This window comes from Populus euphratica, unplaced genomic scaffold, assembly GCF_000495115.2.
Source record: "Populus euphratica unplaced genomic scaffold, PopEup_1.0 scaffold221.1, whole genome shotgun sequence".
NCBI lineage: Eukaryota > Viridiplantae > Streptophyta > Magnoliopsida > Malpighiales > Salicaceae > Populus > Populus euphratica.
This window is the reverse complement of record NW_011499927.1, coordinates 564,166-590,079: the sequence shown is the minus strand read 5'-3', so window position 1 is coordinate 590,079 and position 25,914 is coordinate 564,166. Positions and strand designations below refer to the sequence as shown.

Genomic DNA, 25,914 nt, shown 5'->3' with positions numbered 1-25,914 from the left:
TTAACAGCAGTAATATAGCGACAAAAGGAAACAGAAAAGAAAAATAAATGATGCAAGGAGGGCCATCGAGTGCACGTGGCAAGTGACCATAGGCTCACGTGACACCATACCACTGCCAGATTTGCATCGATCTCGAAGAAAAAACTACTCCTAATTTGGTATAGATTGTGAAGAAGTGGGCCCTCAAGTTCTCTGTCGGATCGAAAAAGTTACAAATTCTCCTTCCAATATCGAATATTCAATTATCTTAATTAATATTAATTTAATTAATAATCTTAAATCTATAATTTTGTAGATCTAGACTTCCATTTTTCTTCTTCTTCTTCTTCTTCTTCTTTTTTTTTTGGCTTTGATGATATTAAAAATAAATTTTAAAAAATAAATAAATATTATTTAAATATATTTTTAAATAAAAATTACTTTAAAAAACAATCTTTATAGAAATCATAAAAAATAATTATTAATTATTAAATTATTAACTTTTCAGATTTAAATCTGAATATTCAAAACTATTTATTTTTTTAAATAAATTAAATTAAGATGTGATTTCACAATTCTGTATAAAATGATTCAAGAACATATTTTATAATTACATAAAATATATTTTTATATTCAATAAAGACATCACCAGAAAAGCAGATATAAAAAACCGACAAAAAAATGGTTAGGGTAGGTGAGATGTATAATACTATAATAAAGAAATACTAAAATAGTATAGTAGTGGTATAATACTATAATAAAGAAATACTAAAATAGTATAGTAGCGGTATAATACGATAATAAAGAAAAGAAAAATTAGACATGCAGTTAACTCGGAAAAAAAAAGGGGGCAAGGAGGAGGCAGCCACCTCTTCACCGTTTATCTCTATAAAAGCCCATACATACCTAGGTATCAGCAGAACCCAAACAGAGTGTCCTGAGCGAGAGAGAGAGTTTGATTGCAGAGCAAGTAGGTGGTGATGCAGCAGAAAGGCAGGGCTTGTAACCGTAGATCCAGGAGCTTTTCAAGATCACGCATTGCCGTTGAGGGTTGTTAGTTAGCGTTTTCATCGCTATCATCTCCTTTCAAGATCTTTTCTTTTTGAGAGAGAACCCCCTTCCTTTTCTTCAGTATCTCTCTGCCTTGTTCAACAAAGTTCCTTTCAACAATGGCTGCTCAAGGTAAAATGCCCTTCTTCTTTTTCTAATGTTTTTCCAAGAACCACTTCTTTTTATTTTATCCGATTTCTTTGTTAGTCTTTCTGTCTTTGGAACTCGTTTTTTAGGATATTGTAGGTGTATATGTGTGTGCATTGTGTTGAGATTGGACTTATATTGGTTTTTTTTTGTGGGTTTGATAGTGGAAGAACGCGAGATTCAAAAGAAGTATTGGATGGATAACATTTCTGATTTGAGTGTGAATGCAATGATGCTTGACTCCAAAGCATCTGAACTTGACAAGGAGGAAAGACCTGAGATACTTTCTCTGCTTCCACCCTATGAAGGAAAAACAGTTTTGGAACTTGGAGCTGGTATTGGCCGCTTCACTGGGGAATTGGCTCAGAAGGCCAGCCAAGTTGTGGCTCTGGACTTCATTGAGAGTGCCATAAAAAAGGTGACTGTGGTCCTCCATATTCACAAAGAGCTTTTTGTTTGTGCTTGTTGAACTGGGCGTCTAGTGTTTTTTGCAATATTTCTGTTTTGAGTTTTATCTGATTTTTCTCCATCTGTCGAATCTTCTGTTTGCAGAATGAAAATATTAATGGACACTATAAGAATGTCAAATTTATGTGCGCTGATGTGACATCCCCAGATCTGAATTTTTCAGAGGGATCGGTGGATTTGATATTCTCAAATTGGCTTCTCATGTATCTTTCCGACAAGGAGGTGAGCAGACTTGATCCTTATTCCTGCTTGTCTTGCTTAATTGTTGTATTGCTTACAGATTTGTTAGTAATTCATCTTAAGGCTTCTTGGAATCAGTTGTCAGTGCTATGATGATCTTATTGGAGTCTGTCACATGCATTTGATGAAAGTTTGGTATGATTATGACTGTTGTCGCATCAATCTTTAAGTGAAATGCCCATAAATATCATGTGATTTTTCCCTGGCCTTTTATTTTCTCGATGCCTTCAACTGTTTGTTTTAAAACAATTATGAGAAATGCTTCCAAATCTTCTTTTACCAGACCTTGCTCTTCTGGGACCATAAATATGTAACACTCCTCCACCCTTGTATATTATGGAGATAATAGAATGCAAATATCTTCTTATAGACCTTTTGCAACGAAAATGGTACTCCTAATGCAGATAATCATTACATATCGACAGTAAGATCTGACCTTTTTAGTTTTAAATATGGTGATATAAATGTTTCCTTCCCTTTCCTTTCCATTTTGTAATGTTGGTGGGTCGTAAGGTTCTTTGGGTCGTGGACTACAAAATAGGGCTGCCTTCTCATTCTCTTTAAATCCTAAACACCCATTCCATGATTGGATGGAACCCAAAACCCGCAGGTAGAAGAATTATCTAGTTAGATTTCCAAGATGTTTTCGAAGTTGTACTGGTCCAATGCTTCAATTTCTACTTACCAAGTATCATAGAGTCCCTGCAGCGCTATTTTTTTTTTTTTGGCAAATGAGCTACTGGGTTGGTTCTTTTGGCACACGATTTTCCTTGTTCTAATGCTGCATTTCTATGTCATAGCTTTTGTATGCCTAACCTAATCCATGCTTACTAAGTATCTGGTGTATTCTTTGTGCTTGAATGTTAGTGATCTCTAGTACTTTCTTTTTCTGCACTCTGATGGTGTCTTTATCTCTTGTATATTCTTAACTTGGATTGCAGGTGGAGAATCTGGTTGAAAGGATGGTCAAATGGCTAAAGGTTGGGGGGTTCATTTTCTTTAGAGAGTCTTGTTTTCATCAATCTGGAGATTCCAAGCGAAAATACAACCCAACCCACTACCGTGAACCCAGATTCTACACAAAGGTTTGCTTCTTGTTCAAATTATTCCTTGAAAGGGCTCTGAATTTTTATTATCTGAATGTGTGATAAACTAGAAAATTATATTTATATCTGTTATAATATGGTTTGGTGGCTGGATATCATTTTATTTTCACTGTTAAATAATCACTCTAAAATGGAATTTTAGTGCCAGGTCATCATATAGCATAAATCTATCTAGCATGTGAAAATTGGATTTGATTGATGATTGGACCCAATCTTGGGCTGTGTTAAATGATTTGATTTTCATTCTGGTTGGACACGTGGGTTTGATAACACCAGTCAGATTGGAATGTTTCTTGAACCAATAAGATTCTTAGTTTCAGGAGGAAAATGAATGGTGGATGATTCATCACGCCTGCTGTTCCAAAATTATATGTGATTCATGAATCATAATGCAGCAGGAGTACTGCCATATGGAAGATCATTTTACAGTTAACATCTAGGTTTTAAGCAATAGCTATCAAGATCTTCATCAAGTTTTGAAAGACTAATTTGAATACTTGGACAAAACATTATACATCTATGCGTCATTCCATTTTCTTGGGATTGATTAATGCACACAAAAATGAATTGGTAGAACTATATAATATGTGATGGTAATTTATTTTTTAAAGTACCTGATACCTATTTATACTGTATTACAGGTGTTTAAAGAATGCCATACATTTGATGGGTCTGGAAATTCTTTTGAGCTTTCTCTAATTGGCTGCAAATGCATTTCAGCTTATGTGAAAAACAAAAAGAACCAGAATCAGGCAATAAAACTGGATCCTTTTGGTTTTGTTTCCTTTGAGGCATAATTAAAGGGGTTAATTGACAAGATGTTTTGCTTTGTCGGTGCAGATTTGTTGGATATGGCAGAAAGTCAGTTCACATGATGATAAGGGGTTCCAGCGATTCTTAGATAATGTCCAATATAAATCTAATGGCATATTACGTTATGAGCGCGTCTTTGGTCAAGGTTTTGTGAGCACAGGAGGAATGGGTATGCTACCTTTCTGTTCTTTTTTTTTTCTCTTCCTCCCAGGGGCGGCGGCTATAAGTTGCCCTTTTCCACTATGCATTCATGCCAATAATGTCACAAGGAAACTAAGTTTGAATTTGCAACCTGAAAGCCAAGAACTTGAATAGACAACATGCTTCTATTATTTGCACTTTATTTATCCCTTCATTTATTGAGAAGACTAATGTAAATATCTTAAGTTTCTGGGAACTCTCTTAATTGTCTATTACATGAGTATTTTTATTTTTCAAAGACTTTAATGCAGGAATTCTTCCTTGCACATGTTCTTCATCAATATTAAAATATTTATCAGATTAGTGCAATGATCTCTTATTCCTATTTCTGCATTACCGTTTCTAAATGAATATTTGTATCTGAGCAGAGACAACCAAAGAATTTGTGGAAAAGCTGGATCTTAAGCCTGGCCAGAAAGTCCTAGATGTTGGCTGTGGGATTGGGGGAGGTGACTTTTACATGGCTGAGAACTTTGACGTGGAGGTTGTAGGCATTGACCTCTCCATAAATATGATTTCATTTGCCCTTGAACGTGCCATTGGACTCAAATGCTCTGTTGAGTTTGAAGTCGCTGATTGCACTACGAAGACATATCCTGACGATACTTTTGATGTTATCTACAGCCGGGACACCATTTTGCACATTCAAGTAAGTTCTCAGATGTTTCTGCCAATTAGGTTTTGATATATTGAGACTGGAGAGTTGTCTCTTTCTTTGGTAGTGCATAGGTTTCGTTCTGTTTTGTTGGTATTGTTCAGTTTGTGGTGCTGCTTTGAGTGCTGTTTCCAGGAAATAATTTTTCCACTCCGTTATCTTTGTTCTTGAAAAATAGAAGCTCTTTGACCTGCAAAAAGCTGATTTATGTTGAAGCTTTTTATATTACCTGTGGTATGAGAAACATTACAATTTTCACATGGTGCTTAACTAGCTGTGTTGTCAGAAGCTGTCTATTTGACTGTTCAATCCCATCCTTATTTATTTTTACTTAATGGACTACCATTTCAGGACAAACCTGCATTATTTAGATCTTTCTTCAAGTGGCTGAAGCCTGGAGGTAAAGTACTTATCAGTGATTACTGCAAGCGTGCTGGAACTCCATCACCAGAATTTGCAGAGTACATTAAACAGAGAGGATATGATCTTCATGATGTGGAAGCATATGGCCAGGTCTGTTTGCATCTAAAATAGTTTGTCATTGCCTGACATTGAGGTTTTTTGGTTCCAAATCCTAAAAATGTCTATCTTGTTATTGATGATCTGCAGATGCTTAGGGATGCTGGTTTTGATGAGGTCATTGCAGAAGACCGAACTGATCAGGTGCTGCGCAAACCAACCATAATCTTGTATCCTTTTTTATTTTTTCTGTACTCTTTTGGCCTTTTAAATTTAACATAATTCATTATTTCTGCCTCAGTTCAACCAAGTTCTGCTAAGGGAATTAAATGCTATAGAAAAGGAGAAGGATGAATTTATCCTTGACTTCTCTGAAGTGAGTTTACTGCATTCTTTAGTCCGGAAGTCTTGGTTGATTTTTCTGTAATTTTATACATCTCATTTTATACACTCCTCTTGATCATTATCGATTCCAGGAAGACTATAATGATATAGTTGGTGGATGGAAGGCAAAGCTGATCAGGAGTTCATCTGGCGAACAGCGATGGGGCCTGTTCATCGCCAAGAAAAAATGATTCTTGGCTCCTGTAGCACGTTGCCCTATCCATATTAAATAAGTGTCGTGGACACTAGTTGATCTTTTCTTCGCAGTTGATGATCCCAGCCGATGGCTAATGTGTGAACTAGTTTATTTTACCTTTTTTTTTTTTGTTGTCGTAATAATAATAATAGAACTATCCCATCTTTTGTCACGGGAGTTTTAACCTGCAAGATGTTCAATAAGATTGGATACCATCTTTCCTGACTTTATGAAGTTTATTTATTCTAATGGTATCTTTTAGTTGCGGGATATGCTCCTATGTATATTATTCATCCATTTCAACCTTACCATTAATTTAATTCAACTCGAGAGAGTTTGGTCCACTTGGGTCTGGTTGTCTCCAGTTAATCACTCATAGCGCATGTCAGTCAGCATGGGCGAGGAAAATGAACATGCTTTAACAAGGATCATGGGGACGGTATTGATGCATTACACGTTACTGCGAAGAAATATCTGCAACTAAATTTATGTAATCAACCTTCAATAAAGAGCTCATAGTTTGCATGTATAATATGGAAAAGTTTGAATTGTTTCTCTTTTCTGAAGCCTAGGGCAATATTTTATGATAGGCTGTATGCAATCAAGCACAAGGCAGCAAAATGCCTTCAGAATGATGTGGATCTTGGTTTTTTCCTGTGCTGAGGAAAACATATACATTGCTGCTAACCATTATCGACGCATATACAAATATTTGTCAGCCATTCTCAAGTCTCTGTAAAAAGCAAACATTATGTCATGAACTTAAGGAAGATTCTTGTTGATCATTTGAACTTGTCAGTTATGTGATCTGACAACAACTGGAGAAGTTGAGAGACTGCCCTTTGGTTTTTTCTTGTCCAGAAACAGGAGATGACCTTTCTGTTCTTTCTATCCAGCCTTCACAGATTTCTAAGGAGTTTAGGTATCAAGGATCACAGTCCATGGCAAACTAGGATTTAAGTATCTGGTCTGGCCTGATTTGGGCTGGTGAACCTAGTAGATCATCTATCAGTTTCTATACTGCCAAGGAAAACTGAAATAGATTGACATAGTTAGATGAAACACTTTAAGTATCTGGTCTGGCCTGACGTGGGCTGGTGAACCTCGTAGATCATCTATCAGTTTCTATACTGCCAAGGAAAACTGAAATAGATTGACATAGTTAGATGAAACACTCAACAAGCACAAGAGCAGCCCCGATCCATCCAGCAAAACTAGCATCACATAGTGGCTCGAGCCCATAAACTATGGCTGAAACATCACGCACGGCAGCAGTCTGTATGAATAAATGCAGTGGACTTAAGGGCCAATCCAAAAACAAGCAAATAGACATCGAATGCTTCAAACAAGTGCAAATTTTCAAGTAGCCATACGCCTGCAATTATATTGAAGGTGGAATTAGAAACAACCTATATCAGATTCAGCAAACTGTGCAAGAGAATAGAATAAAGTACCTCTACCCATAAGCGTAATCCAGTTAAGAATGCACCGGTATGAAGAGCAGTATCCACGGAAGGCAACAAACCACTGCCATAGCATTTTGGCTCTATGTTGCCATCTCTGATTTTGAAATTTGTTACAGGGCAAAATTATTTTAAATCAAACGTTTAGGTCAATGCAGACTTAATTGAAAGAAATTAAGAGAAAGATGATCAAATTAAATTTTAGTCAAAATCTCTAATTTAAGGTCCAAAATGGTACTGTTTGTAAAATTAAAAAAATAGATGATATATTGTCTGGTTACTATTTATTATTTTCTTCTTTTGACCCGAAAAAGCTATCTAAATGACTACTTTTTAAATATATTTAATGTTTCAGCTCTTAGCCAAACTAAATCAAACATATGCCACTACGATGAGTTGATATTGTACTACATCCTAGAGTAGGTTACGCTAACCAATTATTCCTATAGCTACTGTGATGCCACCCCATAGTTGCCAATCTGACCAGCTTTTAGCATTCAATTTTGATAGTTCATAATGACAACTTTGAACTAACAATTAAGATCATTTTGGATCGAATCAAAAGTCAAGATTTGACACTAATAAAAATATATTGTTCCTCTTCCATCTCCTATAGTATAGGGGTAAATTCCATGCCCTAAGAAGGAAAAAAAATAAGTTCAAAGTTAGCCAAAAACCAGTTATTTCCTGTTTTCATCTTTTTATCTTCTCCTTAGTTTTCCCCACCTTCTCTGTCATGTCATCACTGCCTCCTACACCAATAGCTCCACCGTGAGTTGCCAACAAGATCACCAGTCAGCCACCTCTGTATTTGAGATAGCCACCGCAAGCTCCTCTCTCTTTTCTTTGCAAGTTTCTTCTCCCTCCTCTCACAGCTACACCGGCTAAAATTTCTTCCACTGAAGCCTCATAAACCACCAGCTAAACCTTAAGATCACAGCTGAAACTCTTACATCAAGTGAGCTTCTTTTCCTTCCATCCCTCTCTTCTTCTTGCAGCCTGCAACCATTTCGGTTGCAGAACATAAATTACTGTTTATATTTTGCAATATAATTAGCTGTTAGTGGTGGGCTGGACCTAAATCAGCTCAGCCTAAATTAATGGGCTAAGTCTAGCCCACTTGAAAGACTAGATTCACTGGGTAGATATAAACCCAACCATTTTGGGCTGCCAGTCAACCCAAACCAGCTGGGCTTGGCTCAATCCAATATAATAATATATAATATTATTTAAAAAATTCAAAGGGTCATTTCAAAAAAAAATTATTTTCTTACATATTTTTTATCAATTTTTCATAATATTAGATTATATATTTATATTGTAAGATATAGATCTAGTGTTAAAATACGTTATTTTTTCTGAAACGTTCCTAAAAAAGTTTAAAAAATCCAAAAAAATCTCAAAAAGTTTTGAATTAATTTCCTCTTTAAAATTTTTTTTTTTTCATGTATATGGTCAAATCCTAAAAGTTTTCCAAGTATGTTTTCTATAAAAAAAAAGACAAAAAAAAATTATATATTTCTCATGTTTTAAAAATACAAAAATGAATATTGTACTAGTTTATGATTATCTGTAAAAATTTGACCCAAATATTAAAAACCCTTCACCGATCATTTTATTCACTTTATATTAGAGTTTAGGTGTAGATTTTAATATTTGGGGTATAAAACTATAAAGTAAAATACATCATCAGGTATTAAAGATATAAAGAAATAAATGCAATATTAAAATTTAGATTTTAAAATGATTAAGATTTAGTTTGATAAGGTAGAGACTTCTTTATAAAGAGAGATCTGCCTTGAACTTTAGATAAGACCAACGAATAAAAACTCGATCTAGAAAAACAATTAAACAATAATTCAACTTATCTTAGATAGAATATACTAGTGTTAATATATTTTCTTTTTACATAACTAATTTTTTACTCACACTCTCATAAACTATAAAATTTTTAATAATTATAATACTAGAATAACCCCTAAACCTTAAATATAATTTTATAATTAAATCCATGAATTTTTCCTTCCCAACAATAACTCTCAAAGGAATTTTAAAGCGCGTAAACTGGACATCGCCCCGCGACATTGCTGCTATGATTTTCTCTGGGGGAGGTATCTACTTAGCCAACATGTATGTGTTTTGTATTTCCATGTGTCAGACATGATACATATGGGATTTGTCGTGCAGGAAGGTCAAATGCTGACGGGGTGTGAAAAACTCCCCAAACCAATAATGTCGAATTTCTGAATTACTAGAAAAATTCTATCTTGGTCAGAACTTGGCAACAAAAAATGCACAGGGATCTAGCAGGATCTGAGGCTGGTTAAGTGATGAAAGCAAACAAAGGTATTTTGAAATTTAGATGCTTGAATTGAAGAATCTAGGCAAAATCATCACCTAGTTCTACATTTGAGTAAGTTGCAAACAAATAAAAAAAAAAAAAAGAGTCTGAGACTGATCATACAAGAGGCTTTATGCCTTGTTCTCTTAAAGCAAGTTACTAGAGTGGCTTCAGCAGAGCAGCACTACTGCAATGCCTTCGTTCTTATAGAGAGAGCCATTCCTAGGGCTCATTTAAATCAGAAAAACATTCACCATCATCGCCATAAGACTTTAAACGAGAAAACAAAAACCTATCGATTTACTGCAGAACGTAACATATGAAGCAGCAAAATAACCGAACACATTCAGTTTTCAACTCCATCAACCTCCTCATACTCAATTTCTTCTTCAGCAGTGGCATCCTGGTACTGTTGGTACTCGGCCACAAGATCATTCATATTGCTCTCAGCTTCAGTGAACTCCATTTCATCCATTCCTTCCCCTGTGTACCAATGCAAGAAGGCCTTTCTCCTAAACATTGCTGTGAACTGCTCACTCACTCTCCTAAACATCTCCTGTATGGAAGTTGAATTGCCTATGAAAGTTGAAGCCATTGAAAGCCCATTTGGTGGGATATCACAGACACTAGACTTGACATTGTTTGGTATCCATTCCACAAAATAAGAGGAGTTTTTGTTCTGCGCATTGATCATTTGCTCATCGACTTCTTTGGTGCTCATTTTGCCTCTAAACATTGCTGATGCTGTGAGGTAACGCCCATGTCGAGGATCAGCTGCACACATCATGTTCTTGGCATCCCACATTTGTTGGGTCAGCTCGGGGACAGTGATAGAAAGGTACTGCTGTGATCCTCTAGATGTCAGAGGAGCAAACCCCACCATGAAGAAGTGAAGCCTCGGGAAAGGGATTAAGTTCACAGCTAGTTTTCTCAGGTCTGAGTTAAGCTGACCCGGAAAGCGCAAGCAACAAGTAACACCACTCATTGTTCCTGAAATCAGATGATTCAAGTCTCCAACTGTAAAAAAGAAACAAAAACTATTCATCAAAGGAAGTTTCAAAGAGAAATCATTGGTTTAAAATGGTCAAAAACTAAACCCAAAATTACATGTCTTATTCGCTTGCATGAATTTGAAACCACTCTATTGCTTTATGACTAAGATTCAGTAATATTGTAATCTACTCACAGCTTGGGGTAGTGAGTTTGAGAGTCCTGAAGCAAATATCATAGAGTGCTTCATTATCAAGAACCATACATTCGTCAGCATTCTCCACCAGTTGATGAACAGAGAGGGTAGCATTGTATGGCTCCACAACCGTGTCTGACACTTTGGGAGATGGGAACACAGAGAATGTGAGCATCATTCTATCTGGATACTCTTCTCTGATTTTTGAGATGAGCAAAGTTCCCATTCCAGACCCAGTGCCTCCTCCCAGGGAATGACATACTTGAAATCCTGCGTTGATCAGGAAAACGGTTAGTATACTTTTTAGTCCACAGAAATTATACTGAAAGAAAATCCATTGAATTTCTCAGGGGAAATGCTGTCTAATCTATCAGGATTATGAGCAATTTAGTATCCTAATAATCTCCGACAAACAGCAACATAGGATTATTAAACAACAAATTTGCTTCTAAAATTTATGTCAAGCAAACTTGCCTTGTAAGCAGTCACAATTCTCAGCCTCTTTCCTGACAACATCAAGGACTGAATCAATCAGCTCAGCACCCTCAGTGTAATGGCCTTTAGCCCAATTGTTTCCTGCCCCAGATTGCCCGAAAACGAAGTTATCAGGGCGGAAAATCTGCCCATACGGACCGGTCCTGATACTGTCCATAGTGCCAGGCTCAAGGTCCATAAGCACACCCCGAGGCACATACCGGCCGTTACTAGCCTCATTGTAATATACATTCACTCTCTCTAGCTGTAACTCCGAATTTCCGACGTACCGGCCGGTGGGATCAATGCCATGCTCCTCACAGACCACCTCCCAGAATTTTGATCCAATTTGGTTCCCACATTGCCCTCCTTGAATGTGAAGAATTTCACGCATACTGGCCTAAGAGGATGTTTGCAGTCCAAGGGCAAAATGGGCACAAAATGTAGATATTATAACAGAAAACTCTCTCTCCCCGGGGGGGCTTGAAATGAAGAAGGGGTCATGGTGGGTATTTGTACTTGGACAGCAAAACGATCCTCCTCGTGGATCTCAGAAAATTACATGATTGTCCTTGACATGTGATGTTGAGATGAAGGGTGGGGATTGAGTTTTTGGTACGTGATCGGATGGTTTAGGATTGTCCGTCTGTCTAAAGATGGCTTATGTGTTGTCCACTAATATGGGGTCTATTGTGTGAATAGTTGCCATTTGTCGGTGCAGCCTGCAGCGTTGCCGCCTCAACAGGGCTGAAGTTTGTTATTTTGGGAGGAAATGGAGCGAGCACGGTTGACCTTGTAGATTATGGCTTCGGTAACATCTGTTGGTCATGCTTCGTAATGATACCTTGAGGATCAATGATCTAATAAAAAAAAATAACACTTCAATTGTTTTTTATAGAATTTAAAACTGACACGACCAAGAAAAATCCAAATATAAATGGAAAAAGTAGTTAGAATTTGAAATGAATTAGTAACACACGTACATATATACCTACATACATATATACATACACACACACACACACACATATATATATATATGTATATATATATATCACGAATCTAATTTAAGAGTTTGTGTATGATGACGAGTTATGTTAAGATATCCTCGTCAGGCAGATGTTAAGTTATAATTGTCTTTATAGCACTATATATTGAATGAATAATATGTTAATTATCTTATTATAAACATATTCAAAGTAAAATATTATATTAAATATAATATTATGTAATATATTAAAAGTGCTCAATTTCTATTCTACTGTTTAACAAAACATAAATTACTATGAATTGTAGTATAATGGTAGAGTTGCACTTACAACGTAGAGTTGTAAAGACCGTAGAGAAAAGGTGTGGCTGTCTTTTTATTAGAATATATTTAGTATTAAAACAATAATTTTTTTAAAAAATGATTAGTGTTAATTTTAATGGAACATTGTAAGGTTGTAAACTCTAGGCTGTAACATCTGACACTAAAACTGTTATGTCTTAGACACTAAAGTTAGATCCTTGCGCCTAGTTGTAAACATAAGTGCACAGATCTTATTAATTAGCTATAACAAAAAAGGATCAATATTTTATTATAAACTGAATTGCAGTGAATTGTAAATGATTTTACTGTGAATTGCACTGTTTAGATTTCCTCTCTGTTGGGCTCTTTCAAAACAAGTGAGAGTGGACACAAACACATTACATTGTGAATGACACTGTGGGCAGCATTGAAACATCATGGAGGGTGTTCCTCTGCCGTGTTTTTTTGTCAAGAATTGTTGTTGAGGTCGTTGTCTTCTTTGTCAAAAGCTATTAGGTCTAACTTGTCTACTAGACTTAATGCTATTGAGTCTGGCTGCAAACCAAATCCAAAACACTTTAAAAAAGTGTCAATAATGTTAGGTCATGTTATCTAGGAGAACCCAATAGTATTTGGTCTGGCTTGGCGAGATCCAAAATATTTTAAAAAAAAAGTTGGGTCTCGCTGACCGGCTAGACCTACCGATATTAGGTCTGGCTCGACAGCTGAACCTAATATCTTTGGGTCTCACTGAGTAGTCATATTCAAGGATATTATTATTTATATTTTAAATTTTATTATTAGTAGTATTAAAAATATTGTTATTGATCTTATAAATATTGTTATTTTTATTATAATTAATATTGTTAATATTGAAAATCTTATTATTTTTATTTTAATTAATATTATTAATATCATAATTAAGAAATCTAAACAATGTATCATTAATTTTAAAAAACAACTATAAATTTAATTTGAATGGTAAAATTATTATTATTGTTATTGTTATTAAATTTAAAGAAAAATATTATTACTATAAAAAAAACAATAAGTTTTATTTGAAGGGAGTAGAAACTATCAAAATTTAGGCCAAACAAGTTTAATATTATTATTAATATCATAAATATTATTAAATTTAAAATAAATTTATTACCATAAAAATTTAGATTTGATTTAAAGATTAAAATCAATTATTATTATTATTATTATTATTATTATTAACTTGGATCTAGCACGTCTTTCTAAACCTAAGAAACTTGAAACTAAAAAGGTATGTCTGATCCAAGTTGCTTAGGAGTGATAGAAGCACAAACCCAAGTCTTTCGGGTCTTGCAGTCCTACCTGACCCAAGACACTTGGGTTAAGTGTCCAGACTCTAAGCTATTGGATTGGGTATTTGAACCTAAAGCTCATGGATCCTGCATTCTGACACAAGTCTAACGGATTTAGATTGCAATCAGACTTAATATTCTTGAATCTATCATTTATGAGGGGTGTAAAATTGTTAAGCATGGTATTGCAGGCAAACCCACTTAAATTTGGTTAAGTTTAATTATTAATATTATTAATATAATAATTAAAAAATTTTAAAAAAATATTAAAAAATAACTATAGATTTTATTAAAAAATATTAAAAAATAACTATAGATTTAATTTGAAGAATAAACTAAGTTGTTGTTGTTGTTGTTGGTATTGTTATTGTTATAATTAAATAAAAATATTATTACGATGAAAGAAAAACCATAATTTTTTTAATAGATTAAAAAATATATAAACTTGGACCAGGTTATATATTATTATAAATATTAATATTATAAATATTATTGTTGGTATGATGTTTTAGCTATATTTTATGCCTTTGAATTTTTTTTTTTAAATAGACTCAAAACTCTTAATTTTTTTTTTTTTTTAAATATTTTTTATGAAAAATATTAACCCAAGAACGACCTAACTAGTACTCATCTAAAATGTGATCAATGGAATGAAACTCTAAGGTTTCCAAACAGCATACATATTTCTTTAACAGTGAGTATAATTATTCTCACACTTCCATAGAAATTATTCTCGTTTCTTCAGGATTGTTTCTGCCCTGCAGAATCTGAGGCCAGCATTACCAGACATCGATCCCTGTTTAGGGATTCAGTCGAGCAGGGCTTAATTCTTTCCATTCCTCGATAGCTTTGTAGGGCTTGATGAGCACCTGCGTTTCTCATTCATTAAACATCAATTTAAGTGAAAATGAATCATGGAGAATTAAGATAAAGAACATTAACCACAAGACTTCAAACCATAGCACTTAATTTAAGAACAATGTCAGCAAAAGCCAAGCATAAAACAGGGAAGGGGACGAATTCACAAGCTTAATCTTTAAAACTTTCAAACTAAATTACTCTGGCTTCTATAAAAATAAAATTTAATTCAATGTGATCAAGTAAAACTAAAAGGTTAACTTGTAATCAGATAAAAAACTTGTTAAACGTTTTTATATTTAATTTTTTTAAAAATAATATCATTTTAATTTTTATAGTTTTATTATTTGGGCCTTGTCTTATCTTATCTATAGGCTACACTTTATTCAATATGACAGAACAAATAAGAGCCATGGCTAGAGGCCAAGTTGATCGTGTTGGGCTTCTAATATTTGAAAAATATTCAACGCTAGCCCACCTCATTCCTCATTCTTTAAGAACATACCATCATTTTAAATTAATTTTTAGATTTTTAGATTATTTTAATATAATAATATCAAAAATAATTTTAAAAAAATTCAAAAATTTTATTTTAATATATTTTTAAGTAAAATAAACTTTAAATTATCACTGTTATTACGATCTGAAATACACCCTTCATCTCAAAACCGGCTTCCTTTTAATTACAATCCGTTTGGAGCCTCGGGATTTTGCTAGAATTGATTTCATTTATTTGTTTTTAGTGTATGTTCTCTATTGTGATGATGGAGTTATTCAAAAGTATTTTTTAATAAATATTTATAGCATTAGCATATTAAAATTATAAAAAATATTATAAAAAACAAGAATCTGATATAGATTTTTTTAAAATTAAAATGCATTTAATGCCATTAAAATCTCAAACACCATTGCTAAATCTTATGTTTAAAGCTAACTCTTCATTGAAGAATTAATTTCAAAATTTTAAAAATCCAAAATTTCAAAATCACACCCAAATAGGTTCGATGATTTGCTTAGAATTCCAAGCTATTAGCTATATCTCCATAATTTTCCTAACAATTGTTACATATATAAAATTGTATGTCCTGATCAAAATATCTCCCCCACTTCAGACCATACAAAGTTCCTAGGGTGATCTAATTGAAAGGGATACAAGCATGAATTCCAATTGATTTGGATTAAATTAGAAAAAAAGTTAAAAAGAGTCAAAACAAGTTAATTTGTTAAACCAAAGTAAAGAGACAGAAATAACTTTATACAAAACCAATAACAAAACTATAAATTTTAATTTTTAATAAATTTAATATTCAATAAAAAAATTAAAAAAAAATATATTCAATAAAAAAATCAAATCAATTTGATTAATCAACAAAACTCACGATCCAAGTTATGAAACTGTAATAACCTTACATAAAAAAAATCAAAAAATAATTATAAAACTCAATTTCTAATTAACTTAATATTAAAAGATAAAATTAAAAAAAATTAATTTAAAAAATAATTCAAAACAACACAACTAAATCGTAAAATTCTCAACTCAAATTATAACCCGAAAACTCAAAAATAAATTATAATAAATTATATAGTACAATACTATCTGTGTCCACACACACACACACAAGAGTTCTAATTTTTTTGAAATTTTGATAGTACAATACTATATGTGTCCACACACACACAAACACACATACAAGAGTTCTAATTTTTTTGAAATTTTGAGGTAAAAACGTACAAAAGTCAATTTCTTTTAGTATATTTTAATAAATAGGTGGGTAGAAGAGAAAAATAAAAGAAAGGTTAAATAAAAAAGGGAGGATAAGTGACTACACAAAGTTTCGGCCAGAGGAAAGAGTGCTACCTTATCCCTAAATATCTGTCAGCCAGTAAGAAAATTAGTTCGAAGTTTTTTTTTTTTTGGTATCCTATTATTACCTGTGATTTATACGACGGCAATATGATAATATTACAAAGTTTTGTTTATCTTGTTATTTTGCCAATGTTAAGATTAAATTCAACCATTTCATGCAAAGAAATTAAATTAAAAATTCAATGAACTTAATTTTAATTTTTATAGATTAATATAAGTCTTCAGATAAGCTAATATAAATTTCAATTAATTCAATAAATTCTAAAATTAATAATCATATATAAATTTATAAAATTTAAATAAATAATTTTTAAAAAATAAATTTAAAATATAAACTGTTAAGTTTAATTTAACTTGAATTTTAGCATAACATAGAATTGCTTGTGAATACTGGACATTAAATGATGAAGTCACATAAGAATAGAAAGAAGAAAAAAAAAAGACCACACCATCGTACAATGCGCCAGCCCACACTCACACGCCTTTCTTAGGTTTTACGCTTGAGACAGAGAAAGCATGTACCATAGCATGGCCCCTTAGCATGTGCCTAGCTAGCCTACAGCATAGAATTTGAAATTCCATTTGCAAGGATTAAAAATTAATAAATGGGGATTTAAAAAAATAAAAATATATTTTTTAAAATAATCTTCATATAACCAGTGAAGAAATTAAAGCAGAATATTCTACCAATAATTCCAGTGCTGAGATTCTTGGAAAATCAAAATTAAATTTTATATTTCAGCCGCAAATTCCTGTATTTGCATTTGTTAAGTTTTGTTGATAGAAAAGGCATTTAAAAAAAAACATATGTTAAACTTAAGAATTATGGTTGATTATTTTTTTTATTAAAATTTTAATTGAGAATCTTACGGAAACACAAGTATGTTTTGAGAAAATTATATAAGTAATTTACAACAAAAAAATAAATAATAGAGATATTTACTTTCTTTGAATATCATGAGTAATTTTTTCTTTCATGAAAAAATTGTACGTAGGTTCATTAATAATTATTAGCAAATAGTCACTAATATCACCATAAAGAACATGAATGCATTGAAAACTATATTTTAAATTTTTTTCAAGAGTTTCATGATCCTAATAAATTATTTAGAGATATTTAGTGTAATGCCCGTACTTTATAATATATATTTATTAATTCACAAAATCTTATACAAGAAAAATGGGGTAATTTATTTATATTAAAAAAACAGCCTCACCATAAATCAGTTCTATAAAAACATAATTATTATACCCATTTGCATGGTAAATTATAGATAATATATAAAATTATTCCTAAAGTATATATGAAATTAAAGTCACATTCCTTACCATCCATAACGTGACCTGTTTGTTTTTTTAAGCTTGGGTATAATTATAGTTATTTTTTAAAATATTTTTATATTAAAATATATTAAAATAATATTTTTTTAATTTTTTTAAAATTATTATTTAAATCAACGCATTGAAACAATTTAAAATATATAAAAAAATTCATTTTTAATAAAAAAATTAAATTTTTAAATATCATGGTTTGTATCGTGTTTTCAAACTGTATCTAATTACTTGTAAAAATTATTTATAAGATATTTATTGGTTTCACAAAATGCTATCAGTATTTATGCTTGCGTAATTTTTATCTTGTATTCAAATTCTTTGTGTTTTATATCAATTCTACCTCTAATAATAAATGCAGAATAATCAAAGCAATACGGAAGGTGGAATAATTTTGGATAAATCAAGATGATCCAGTTGATTTTAAAAATATACGAGCAAGGGAGGGGAAAAAAACATATTTACGTGACAAAATGGTTCACGATATAGTACTCAATTAAGGCCAAACGGAGAGACTTCGCCATTGATTTTGGGTAATATATTTCTTACCAAAGTTTCCTCGAAGACCCAACTGTAACTGGGGATCTCTTTGTAGTTTTTGCTAGTTTTGGCACGGTTCGAAATTAAGGCTACTTCCCCTCAAATCAAGAGCCAATTAATGAGGAAGACACGAAAATGTAAAATAGTGGTTCTTGATTCGAGTGTCTGGTTACTAGTTTAATAAATTGTTCGAAGCCATGGAATTGCTATGGCCTCCGAGCTAGTAACTTGAAGGGAGTGCAAGCAGGCGGAAGCCACAGATGAACTTCTCACTGCTCTATCTGAAGCTCTAAAGGAAGGTTTGACATGAAATTACAGACAGAAGTCAACCTTATCCTCGCGTTTAACTAGGGAAGAATGTGTAGCTTAGAATATAATCCCTCTCTCTACTAGGGATGGATCTGCTTATAGCTATAGGTACAGTGTGTTTAGGGTTCCAGACATGAGATCTATAGAATCATTTTTTATTAGTTAGCATTTACGTACTCTCTTGATATATTATTTGATTAATTCACCTTCATTTATCTCCTCCATGAATGCCTGCTAGGCTTTCGTGAACAAAAAATGGCTTTTTGAGTCACTTTTTAGAAACAAAGTTGTGGCAATAATTACGCAATAATGATGATATCCAAATTTCAATAAGGACAGAAGAGTTTCCATCCATCCACTTAAATGGAATGACTCCATCGTAACGATAATTTCATTTATAATGAAGGAAAGAGAGGATTCATAGACATGGCAAGAGGGAGACGGATAATTCCAAAATGAGGGACAGTAGCTGTGGGAGCACGTAAAAGTGTAACATCATTCAAGCTATAAGAGCATCTCCCCAGGTGTCAAATTGATAATATATATATATAGAAGTCAATTATATTTTAATATATTTAATACATAATTATTTTAACAATTTGACATGACCCGATTAGTTACCCAATAAGTTTAAAGCAATTCAAATGATTCTTAATTAATTTAATTCAGACAAACTTGTGAAACTCATAATATAAATTTTAAGATTAAAATAATTTTATAAAAACCAAACAAAAAAATATAGATTTAAAAAAAAATCAAAGGAAAAAACTTGTGAAAAAAAAACATTGTAATGAATGGTGTTTTAGTGTTTTTGCAAGATATATATAAATAACATTCTTTTAAGAGAAATGATAAAATAGTATTTTATTTACCACTCAATATATAAAATGAACGTTGAAAAATTAAAATGATTTTTTTTTTTATTTTTACCTCTATATTGAAGATGCTCTCACATGAACCATACTCGTATGCTAACCTAGAGCAACGACAACCATGCTACATAATCAAACAAAGAAACAAACGTTAGTGTTGAAATTTTTTAAAATAAACATGTGAACGGACAACTAGGAATGGATGGGACTGTAAGAAATGTGGTGAGTCGGCACAAAATTTACAAAACAAGAGACAATTCATGATCTACATATGTCTCTATTGCAAATTATACAATGGGCATACAATATACGTACAAATAGAGGGAAAGAGAGAGATCATTGAGGGTTGTAGGGTTAGTAGAGAGAGAGTAGACAAAGGAAAGGGCGAGGGAGGCAGGAGGAGGAGAGGGGCAGTTCGGATTTAGAACAAATGTGAAAGGCACGAGACATGAGGAGAATAATAAATGAGAGGTAAAGGAAGGGTGATGAGGCTTATGATAACCCTCATGATCGTCACGTCGATTTCAGTCGTGAGTCCCAATAATCCTCCCAGAATTCCACGCTTCTTCTCTCAGCTTTTTTGGCTTTTCTCCTCCCCGCTCTTCTACTACTGCACCGTAGTATATTACTTTCTCGCACTCGAAAGCACAAAACAATAGTGTTTCTACTTCTCACTCTAGCTAAAATATAGCATGGTAAACTTCATGTTTTGCTCTCACTTTTGTTTTTGTTTCATAATAAACCAATACTTGTAACGCTCATTTCCTTGCCTGTCTCTTTGTACGTACATGCAGATGTGTAATGATCAATCCACATCTCTTCAAAGTACTGAAACTCAAATTCTGCTTCTGTGTTTTTTTAAGAGAAATTAATTACTTCATTACTATTTCTTGATCAGCAGCTGATCACTCCCTACATTTTCAACTAGCTAGGGCAACACCCTTTACTATATATGAACAACGTCTATTCCCTATATCGTAGAGGTAGGAGCAACATTTCTTGGGTCACCTCTAGCTCTATACTATTCTTGCATGCTCCTTTCCTGTTCCTGCTAAACCAACACCATATTTTTCAGCCCCATCATCTCAACACGCATTTCCTTTTGAGGAAAGGAGTGCGAAGGGATCTTTAAAAGAATCTACTTTACTCCTCTTCTTCTGGTTTCACTATCTAGTTCTATCGCTAAGTCTTTCCATTCAGTTCTCTTTAGCCCTACTCCTATTTGTCCTTCAAGATTGCTTTACGAAAATGTGGATGATGGGTTACAATGATAGTGGTGACTTCGACATGCCAGATTCTTTCAATGACAGGAAGCTTAAGACTCTAGTTCCGAGGCCACTACCCTCCACAAACAACACTTCACCTGCCTCTGGCTATCCTTGCCCTGGCAGCCGTCTTCATAGTACCGATTTTCTTGCTCTAAATCAGTACCATCTGGGACTGGGTATGCATCTTTCTTTTCTTTTATCTCTCTCTTTAATTAGGTGTGATCAGTTTCTGATTGAAAGTGCGTTAAGATATTGGGAAATGTTTGTTCTTCATTTTTACTTTTGTAGCAAGTATGGTTGATCAAAGCATAAGAGATTTCAACACACAGCCAGTTGTAATGAGCTCAAGATGGAATCCAACACCAGAACAGTTAAGGACCCTCGAAGAGTTGTATCGAAGAGGGACTAGAACACCCTCAACTGACCAGATTCAAGACATAACTGCACAGCTTCGTAGATACGGAAGAATTGAAGGAAAGAATGTGTTCTACTGGTTTCAAAACCACAAGGCGAGAGAAAGGCAAAAACGTCGACGTCAAATGGAATCTGATTCTCTTGATGATCATCAGCAAAATGGACAGGGTGTTGAAATGTTTGAAAGGAAAGAACCAGGTAAAAAGAATCCAATATAAACAACCCTTTCTAGAGTTATCCCCAATCTTGTGCTTGAAAAGGAGAGAAATGTTTGATATGTATGGCTTTTTGTGAATTCCTTTTTGTTGTTATTTAGAGAAGTTTGAGATCATCTATGTATTGCTTCTTAGCATTCCAATTGTTGGTTTTAGAGAGAGATGTAAGGTTTTGTATTCTTTTTGTTTTTCCTTTTGTCTACAGGAGCAAGTATGACAGGTTATGAAGGTGAACAGACCAGGAACTGGGCTCCCTCTACAAACTGCAGTACACTATCAGAGGTCTATTCTTTATCCTTTCTATGTAACCTTCCTTTCTCTTTCTTCGTAGAATAAGATTCTCTTTTTTCTTAATTTAAGTATATCTTTAATCTCAAATAAGGAACACAACACAAACAATCAAGAAGGTTTAATAATGTCGTTATGATTAGAAGTGCATTTTTTTATATTTTCTTTTAGGTTTATAGAGTTTAAAAAGATTGTGTAGAGAGATACGCAAAGGGAATCGAAAAAAACAACAAAAAGTTCTCTTTGTTGGGAAATGAAAAGGGTTTAAAAGCTGCATTCTTTCCTTTCTGCCGGGGCTGCTGTTACAAGATTAGCTGGGTTTTTGGGTCCTGTGCTTATCAAGCATTTAAGGCATTGTTTTGGGCACCCATTTGGGCATCCTGATAGTGAATGTACCAAATGCCAACCCTACTGGTAGGAACTTGGCTTCCACACACTTCATGAGCTCTGAATTTTTATTTTTATTTTTTTAAGTTGACGTTTGAATACCAGATATCCCAACCGCAACCCCTTGTTATTTGAGTGCTATTACATCGCTAGTAGCATGGATTCATGTGCAAACAACACAAGAGTTAAAAGAATAATGTTCAAACTCGTTGCACTCTTCAAATTCTCTTTTGATAATAAGAGAATTCTTTCTTAGGAACAAGAAAATAAGTGAATTCATGTTTTGAATGGTACTCTTCATTAAATCTCAGGAATCTGTTTCAATATCAAAGGCAACAAAAGCAGCAATGGCAGAGTACTATAGACCAGATGGATGGATCGAATTCGATGAAGGAGAAATATTGCAGCATAGAAGGAACCTCATAGAAAGGAATGCGACGTGGGAGATGACGCCGTTTTCTTGCCCATCTCCCACCCACCTATTAAACACTATATCTAGCGCTCCTGCTACAACTATAGCTACTACAACTGCGTCAACACAAGGAGCGGCAACAGTAAGAACAATGGACCCAACAAAGCTCATGAACGCTCATGACCTCAACATCTTTATAGCACCTTACATAGAAAATGGGCATCATGGAGCCCGATTTAACCACTTCAATAACAGCCTCATCAACGAAGGAGATGAATATTGCAGAGATGGCAATGACGAATCTCAAACCCTTCAACTATTTCCTCTTCGTAGTGGCGGTAACGGAAACAACATTGAAAGAATTAACGAGAGAGAGACTGAGGTATCGGTTTCTGCTGCTGACACCTGGAATGCTAACGACTTCTCTCCTTGCCAGTTTTTCGAGTTCCTTCCACTGAAGATCTAATGATCAATCAAAGCAAGACTTTCTTTTCCTTTCTCTATTTTCACTTTATGAGTAGTTTTCTATGTATGTAACATGACGGTGGTACGGGTTCTGGATATTGCAATGTTGTTGGAAAATGGGGAGTACTGTTTCTTGTTTAGAGATCAAGATGCTGCATTTCATGGCATTAGTGCACTGGTCCATGGAGGATGAAAGGGAAGGGGATTGCCTTAAAATGCATTTGGACCATGTATTAACGTTGAATCCAAGAAGAAACATCATGTTGACATGATAGATAGCTAACTAGGCCTTGTTTGAGTAACTTAAAGCATGTTGTTTGATTGTCTCGTAAGATGAAAATGAAAAAGACAGCCAGTACAAACCAATACGTGATAAATTCTTAACCTCTTAATGGAAATTGGTAAAGAACGAGCATTTGCAGTTGGGTATATTCCTCTCAGCTAAATATAACCTACGCACTCTCTTAAGCTGAAAATCAAAATAGAGAGAGAGAGTGGGAGCTTCTTTCTTTCTTTCTTTCATGCATGCTACTTTTCCCTTGTACCTTTAAATTAGAGATGGGTAGCAGCCTTTTCTCCCTCTTATAATAACAAGACCAAAAGTAGAGCCAAATGCAGGCGTAACGGATTCCAGAAAAAATGTGTACATATATAATTATCTTTGATTCGGGGATATTTTAATTTTTTTACATGACACGTTAGTTATTAAAGATTTGTGCATAAATATAATTACTTTTTTTTTTATTTTTTTTAATATAATAGAAAGACCTAATTATTCTTCTAATCATATATTTTAAAAATATCTATTTTGATCCTTTTCTTTTTAAAATATAGTAAAATAATAAATTTTTCAAACATGCTAAGAGAGATATTTTGATTTTTTCATAAAAATTGTTTTTATGAATTTCAAAATCATTGATAACACTTTTATTTTTTATGTTTGCTAAATTAATTTTTAATAAAAAACTTCTAGTGCATTGATGCACAAACTAGCATATTAGAGATGCTCAGGTTCATTGAACAATATATATGATACCTCCCAATGATCGACATTACCCTACCACCATATTATTGAATGTGCTATCACATCTTCTTCCTTGATGGTAAACCATGTTATTGGATATGCTATCATATCTTCTTTCTTGATGGTACAATGGGCATCAATAGAGGTGAGGTGACTCATCGTTTATAAGCTAATTTTTATATTCTTGTCTCTTCTCTACAAGAAATTACAAGTTTATCTCTTTTGTTTTTTACTATTTTGATTTCAATTTTTAATTTTTAATTTTTATTCTTGATCTTTTTTATAAAATTTTTATTTATTTCAATTCCATCCCTCAATCTTGATTTATCATATATTATTTTTTCTAATTCAATCTATATTTTTTTAGTTTTTTATTTTTAATTTCATCATTCAATTTAAATTTATGATATATTAGTTTTTACGTATCGATTCTGATTTTTTTTTTATCCTTTTTTGTAAATATTATTATTCTTTTTAATTTAACCCTCAAATTAAAAATTTATGGGTACCCTCTAATTTATTTTTTATTTTGATTTTAACCCTCATTCTTTTAGTATTTATTCTTTATTTTGAATCTTTTTACTTAATTGATTTTTTTTATTTCATCCTTCAACGTTTTATTTCTTAAGAATTGAGGTTCTCGATTTTTTCATATATGATTTTTTTAGTTTAACAACCCAGGACAAAGGTTTGAAAGCTTAATAGCAGTTGATATTTTTTTAATCTTTTTTTTTATATCATCATTCAAATTTTTTTTAAAAAAAATGGTTGTGGTTTTCTTTGATTTTTTTTTTTATCAAGTTATCCTAACCTCTGACGTTCTCATGATCTAGGATATAGGTTTGACTGGTCAACCTAAAATGACTCCTCCCTTAATGCCCATGTTACATATCTATTATGCTAGTTTAAGTTAATTCATGCTAATTCTTTGTCATTTGTTTTACCTTATTTTGTCCTTTCATATTTAACTAGCTAAAAATTGAACAAAATCATTTTTCCACTCTTTGAAAAAGGTTTTTTTTAAGGTTATCATGATTCATTGTACATTTTTTTTCATTTCCTATTGTTGCATTTGTTTTCCATCTAATTCAAATATAAAAATAAACTGAAAAAAAAAAAATCAATCCCAATCTACTTTTCCAACAATATGAAATGTATCAAGTGGAACACCTTGACATCAAATTTAACTCCCGATTTTTTCATATATGATTTTTTTAGTGGAACACCTTGACATCAAATTTAACTTTTATTTTGTTAACATAGTACGGCAAATCAACTATTTTTCACCTCTCATCTTTCTAATATAGAGACTAAAATATGATCACAACAAATTTGATCCAAAACATAAAGTTTCAAACTAAAAAGACCATAAATGAAGGTAAACATTGTTTGGAAGAAATGTTTTTAAGAAGTCATCTCATGAACAATGTAAAAAAGCCTTTAGTTTTGCCTTACTATTAATTTTGCCCTGTATTTTTTATTTTTCACAAACAATAAAATTAAATTTTCTTTTTACAAAATCAAACATCAATCCAATGTTAGAATATTGTTTGACACTATGATAATTTTATGTAAAATAAATCAAAATAAATTATCAAGTTAAATATCCAATCAACAAATTGTGAAGAATAAAATTAAAAAATAACAAATGATAAGAGTAAAAAACTTCATGTATCAAGTAAAAAAGGAAAAACACTATTAAAATCCACTCGTGTTTTGTGAATGCCTGAACAATGTTTTTCACACCTCTTTTAATTTAATATTGTCACTAGCTTTTTCACTAGAAAAAAATTGTTTGATATTTAAAACACAAAATTCATTCACATTTGCAATTATAAAATTACTCCTCAATTACTAAACCTTTAAATTAGGCAATAAA

At 32.7% G+C, this 25,914-nt stretch overlaps 3 protein-coding genes across 3 annotated transcripts; 2 read left to right on the top strand and 1 right to left on the bottom strand.

Moving 5' to 3' along the window:
* Positions 1 to 814: 814 nt before the first annotated feature.
* On the top strand, positions 815 to 5,947 carry PMEAMT (S-adenosyl-L-methionine-dependent methyltransferases superfamily protein). The gene is made up of 11 exons (XM_011040828.1): positions 815 to 1,161; positions 1,341 to 1,594; positions 1,729 to 1,866; positions 2,826 to 2,969; positions 3,632 to 3,742; positions 3,831 to 3,972; positions 4,373 to 4,653; positions 5,011 to 5,172; positions 5,269 to 5,322; positions 5,420 to 5,494; positions 5,595 to 5,947. The coding sequence occupies exons 1-11, from the start codon at positions 1,149 to 1,151 to the stop codon at positions 5,691 to 5,693; spliced, it is 1,473 nt and encodes a 490-aa protein (XP_011039130.1). The 5' UTR covers positions 815 to 1,148; the 3' UTR covers positions 5,694 to 5,947.
* Positions 5,948 to 9,616: 3,669 nt separating this feature from the next.
* LOC105135789 (tubulin beta-5 chain-like) lies at positions 9,617 to 11,869 on the bottom strand. Its single transcript, XM_011040827.1, has 3 exons — positions 11,163 to 11,869; positions 10,689 to 10,958; positions 9,617 to 10,519 (listed from the first exon to the last, which is right to left on the bottom strand). The coding sequence occupies exons 1-3, from the start codon at positions 11,554 to 11,556 to the stop codon at positions 9,849 to 9,851; spliced, it is 1,335 nt and encodes a 444-aa protein (XP_011039129.1). The 5' UTR covers positions 11,557 to 11,869; the 3' UTR covers positions 9,617 to 9,848.
* Positions 11,870 to 20,123: 8,254 nt separating this feature from the next.
* Positions 20,124 to 23,619, top strand: LOC105135788 (WUSCHEL-related homeobox 1-like). The gene is made up of 5 exons (XM_011040825.1): positions 20,124 to 21,006; positions 21,119 to 21,442; positions 21,665 to 21,741; positions 22,446 to 23,344; positions 23,481 to 23,619. The coding sequence occupies exons 1-4, from the start codon at positions 20,811 to 20,813 to the stop codon at positions 23,010 to 23,012; spliced, it is 1,164 nt and encodes a 387-aa protein (XP_011039127.1). The 5' UTR covers positions 20,124 to 20,810; the 3' UTR covers positions 23,013 to 23,344; positions 23,481 to 23,619.
* The last annotated feature ends 2,295 nt before the right edge of the window (positions 23,620 to 25,914 follow it).

What these genes read in the sequence shown, in the direction of transcription:
- LOC105135788 (XM_011040825.1), top strand. Translation starts at nt 20,811, where the DNA reads ATGTGGATGATGGGTTACAATGATAGTGGTGACTTCGACATGCCAGAT. An exon ending in TCAGTACCATCTGGGACTGG is followed by an intron (nt 21,007 to 21,118) that starts GTATGCATCTTT and finishes TTACTTTTGTAG; the next exon opens with CAAGTATGGTTGATCAAAGC. An exon ending in ACTGCAGTACACTATCAGAG is followed by an intron (nt 21,742 to 22,445) that starts GTCTATTCTTTA and finishes ATTAAATCTCAG; the next exon opens with GAATCTGTTTCAATATCAAA.
- LOC105135789 (XM_011040827.1), bottom strand. Translation starts at nt 11,556, where the DNA reads ATGCGTGAAATTCTTCACATTCAAGGAGGGCAATGTGGGAACCAAATT. An exon ending in GAATTGTGACTGCTTACAAG is followed by an intron (nt 10,959 to 11,162) that starts GCAAGTTTGCTT and finishes TGATCAACGCAG; the next exon opens with GATTTCAAGTATGTCATTCC. An exon ending in CAAACTCACTACCCCAAGCT is followed by an intron (nt 10,520 to 10,688) that starts GTGAGTAGATTA and finishes TCTTTTTTACAG; the next exon opens with TTGGAGACTTGAATCATCTG.
- PMEAMT (XM_011040828.1), top strand. An exon ending in TGTGAGCACAGGAGGAATGG is followed by an intron (nt 3,973 to 4,372) that starts GTATGCTACCTT and finishes GTATCTGAGCAG; the next exon opens with AGACAACCAAAGAATTTGTG. An exon ending in ATGTGGAAGCATATGGCCAG is followed by an intron (nt 5,173 to 5,268) that starts GTCTGTTTGCAT and finishes GATGATCTGCAG; the next exon opens with ATGCTTAGGGATGCTGGTTT.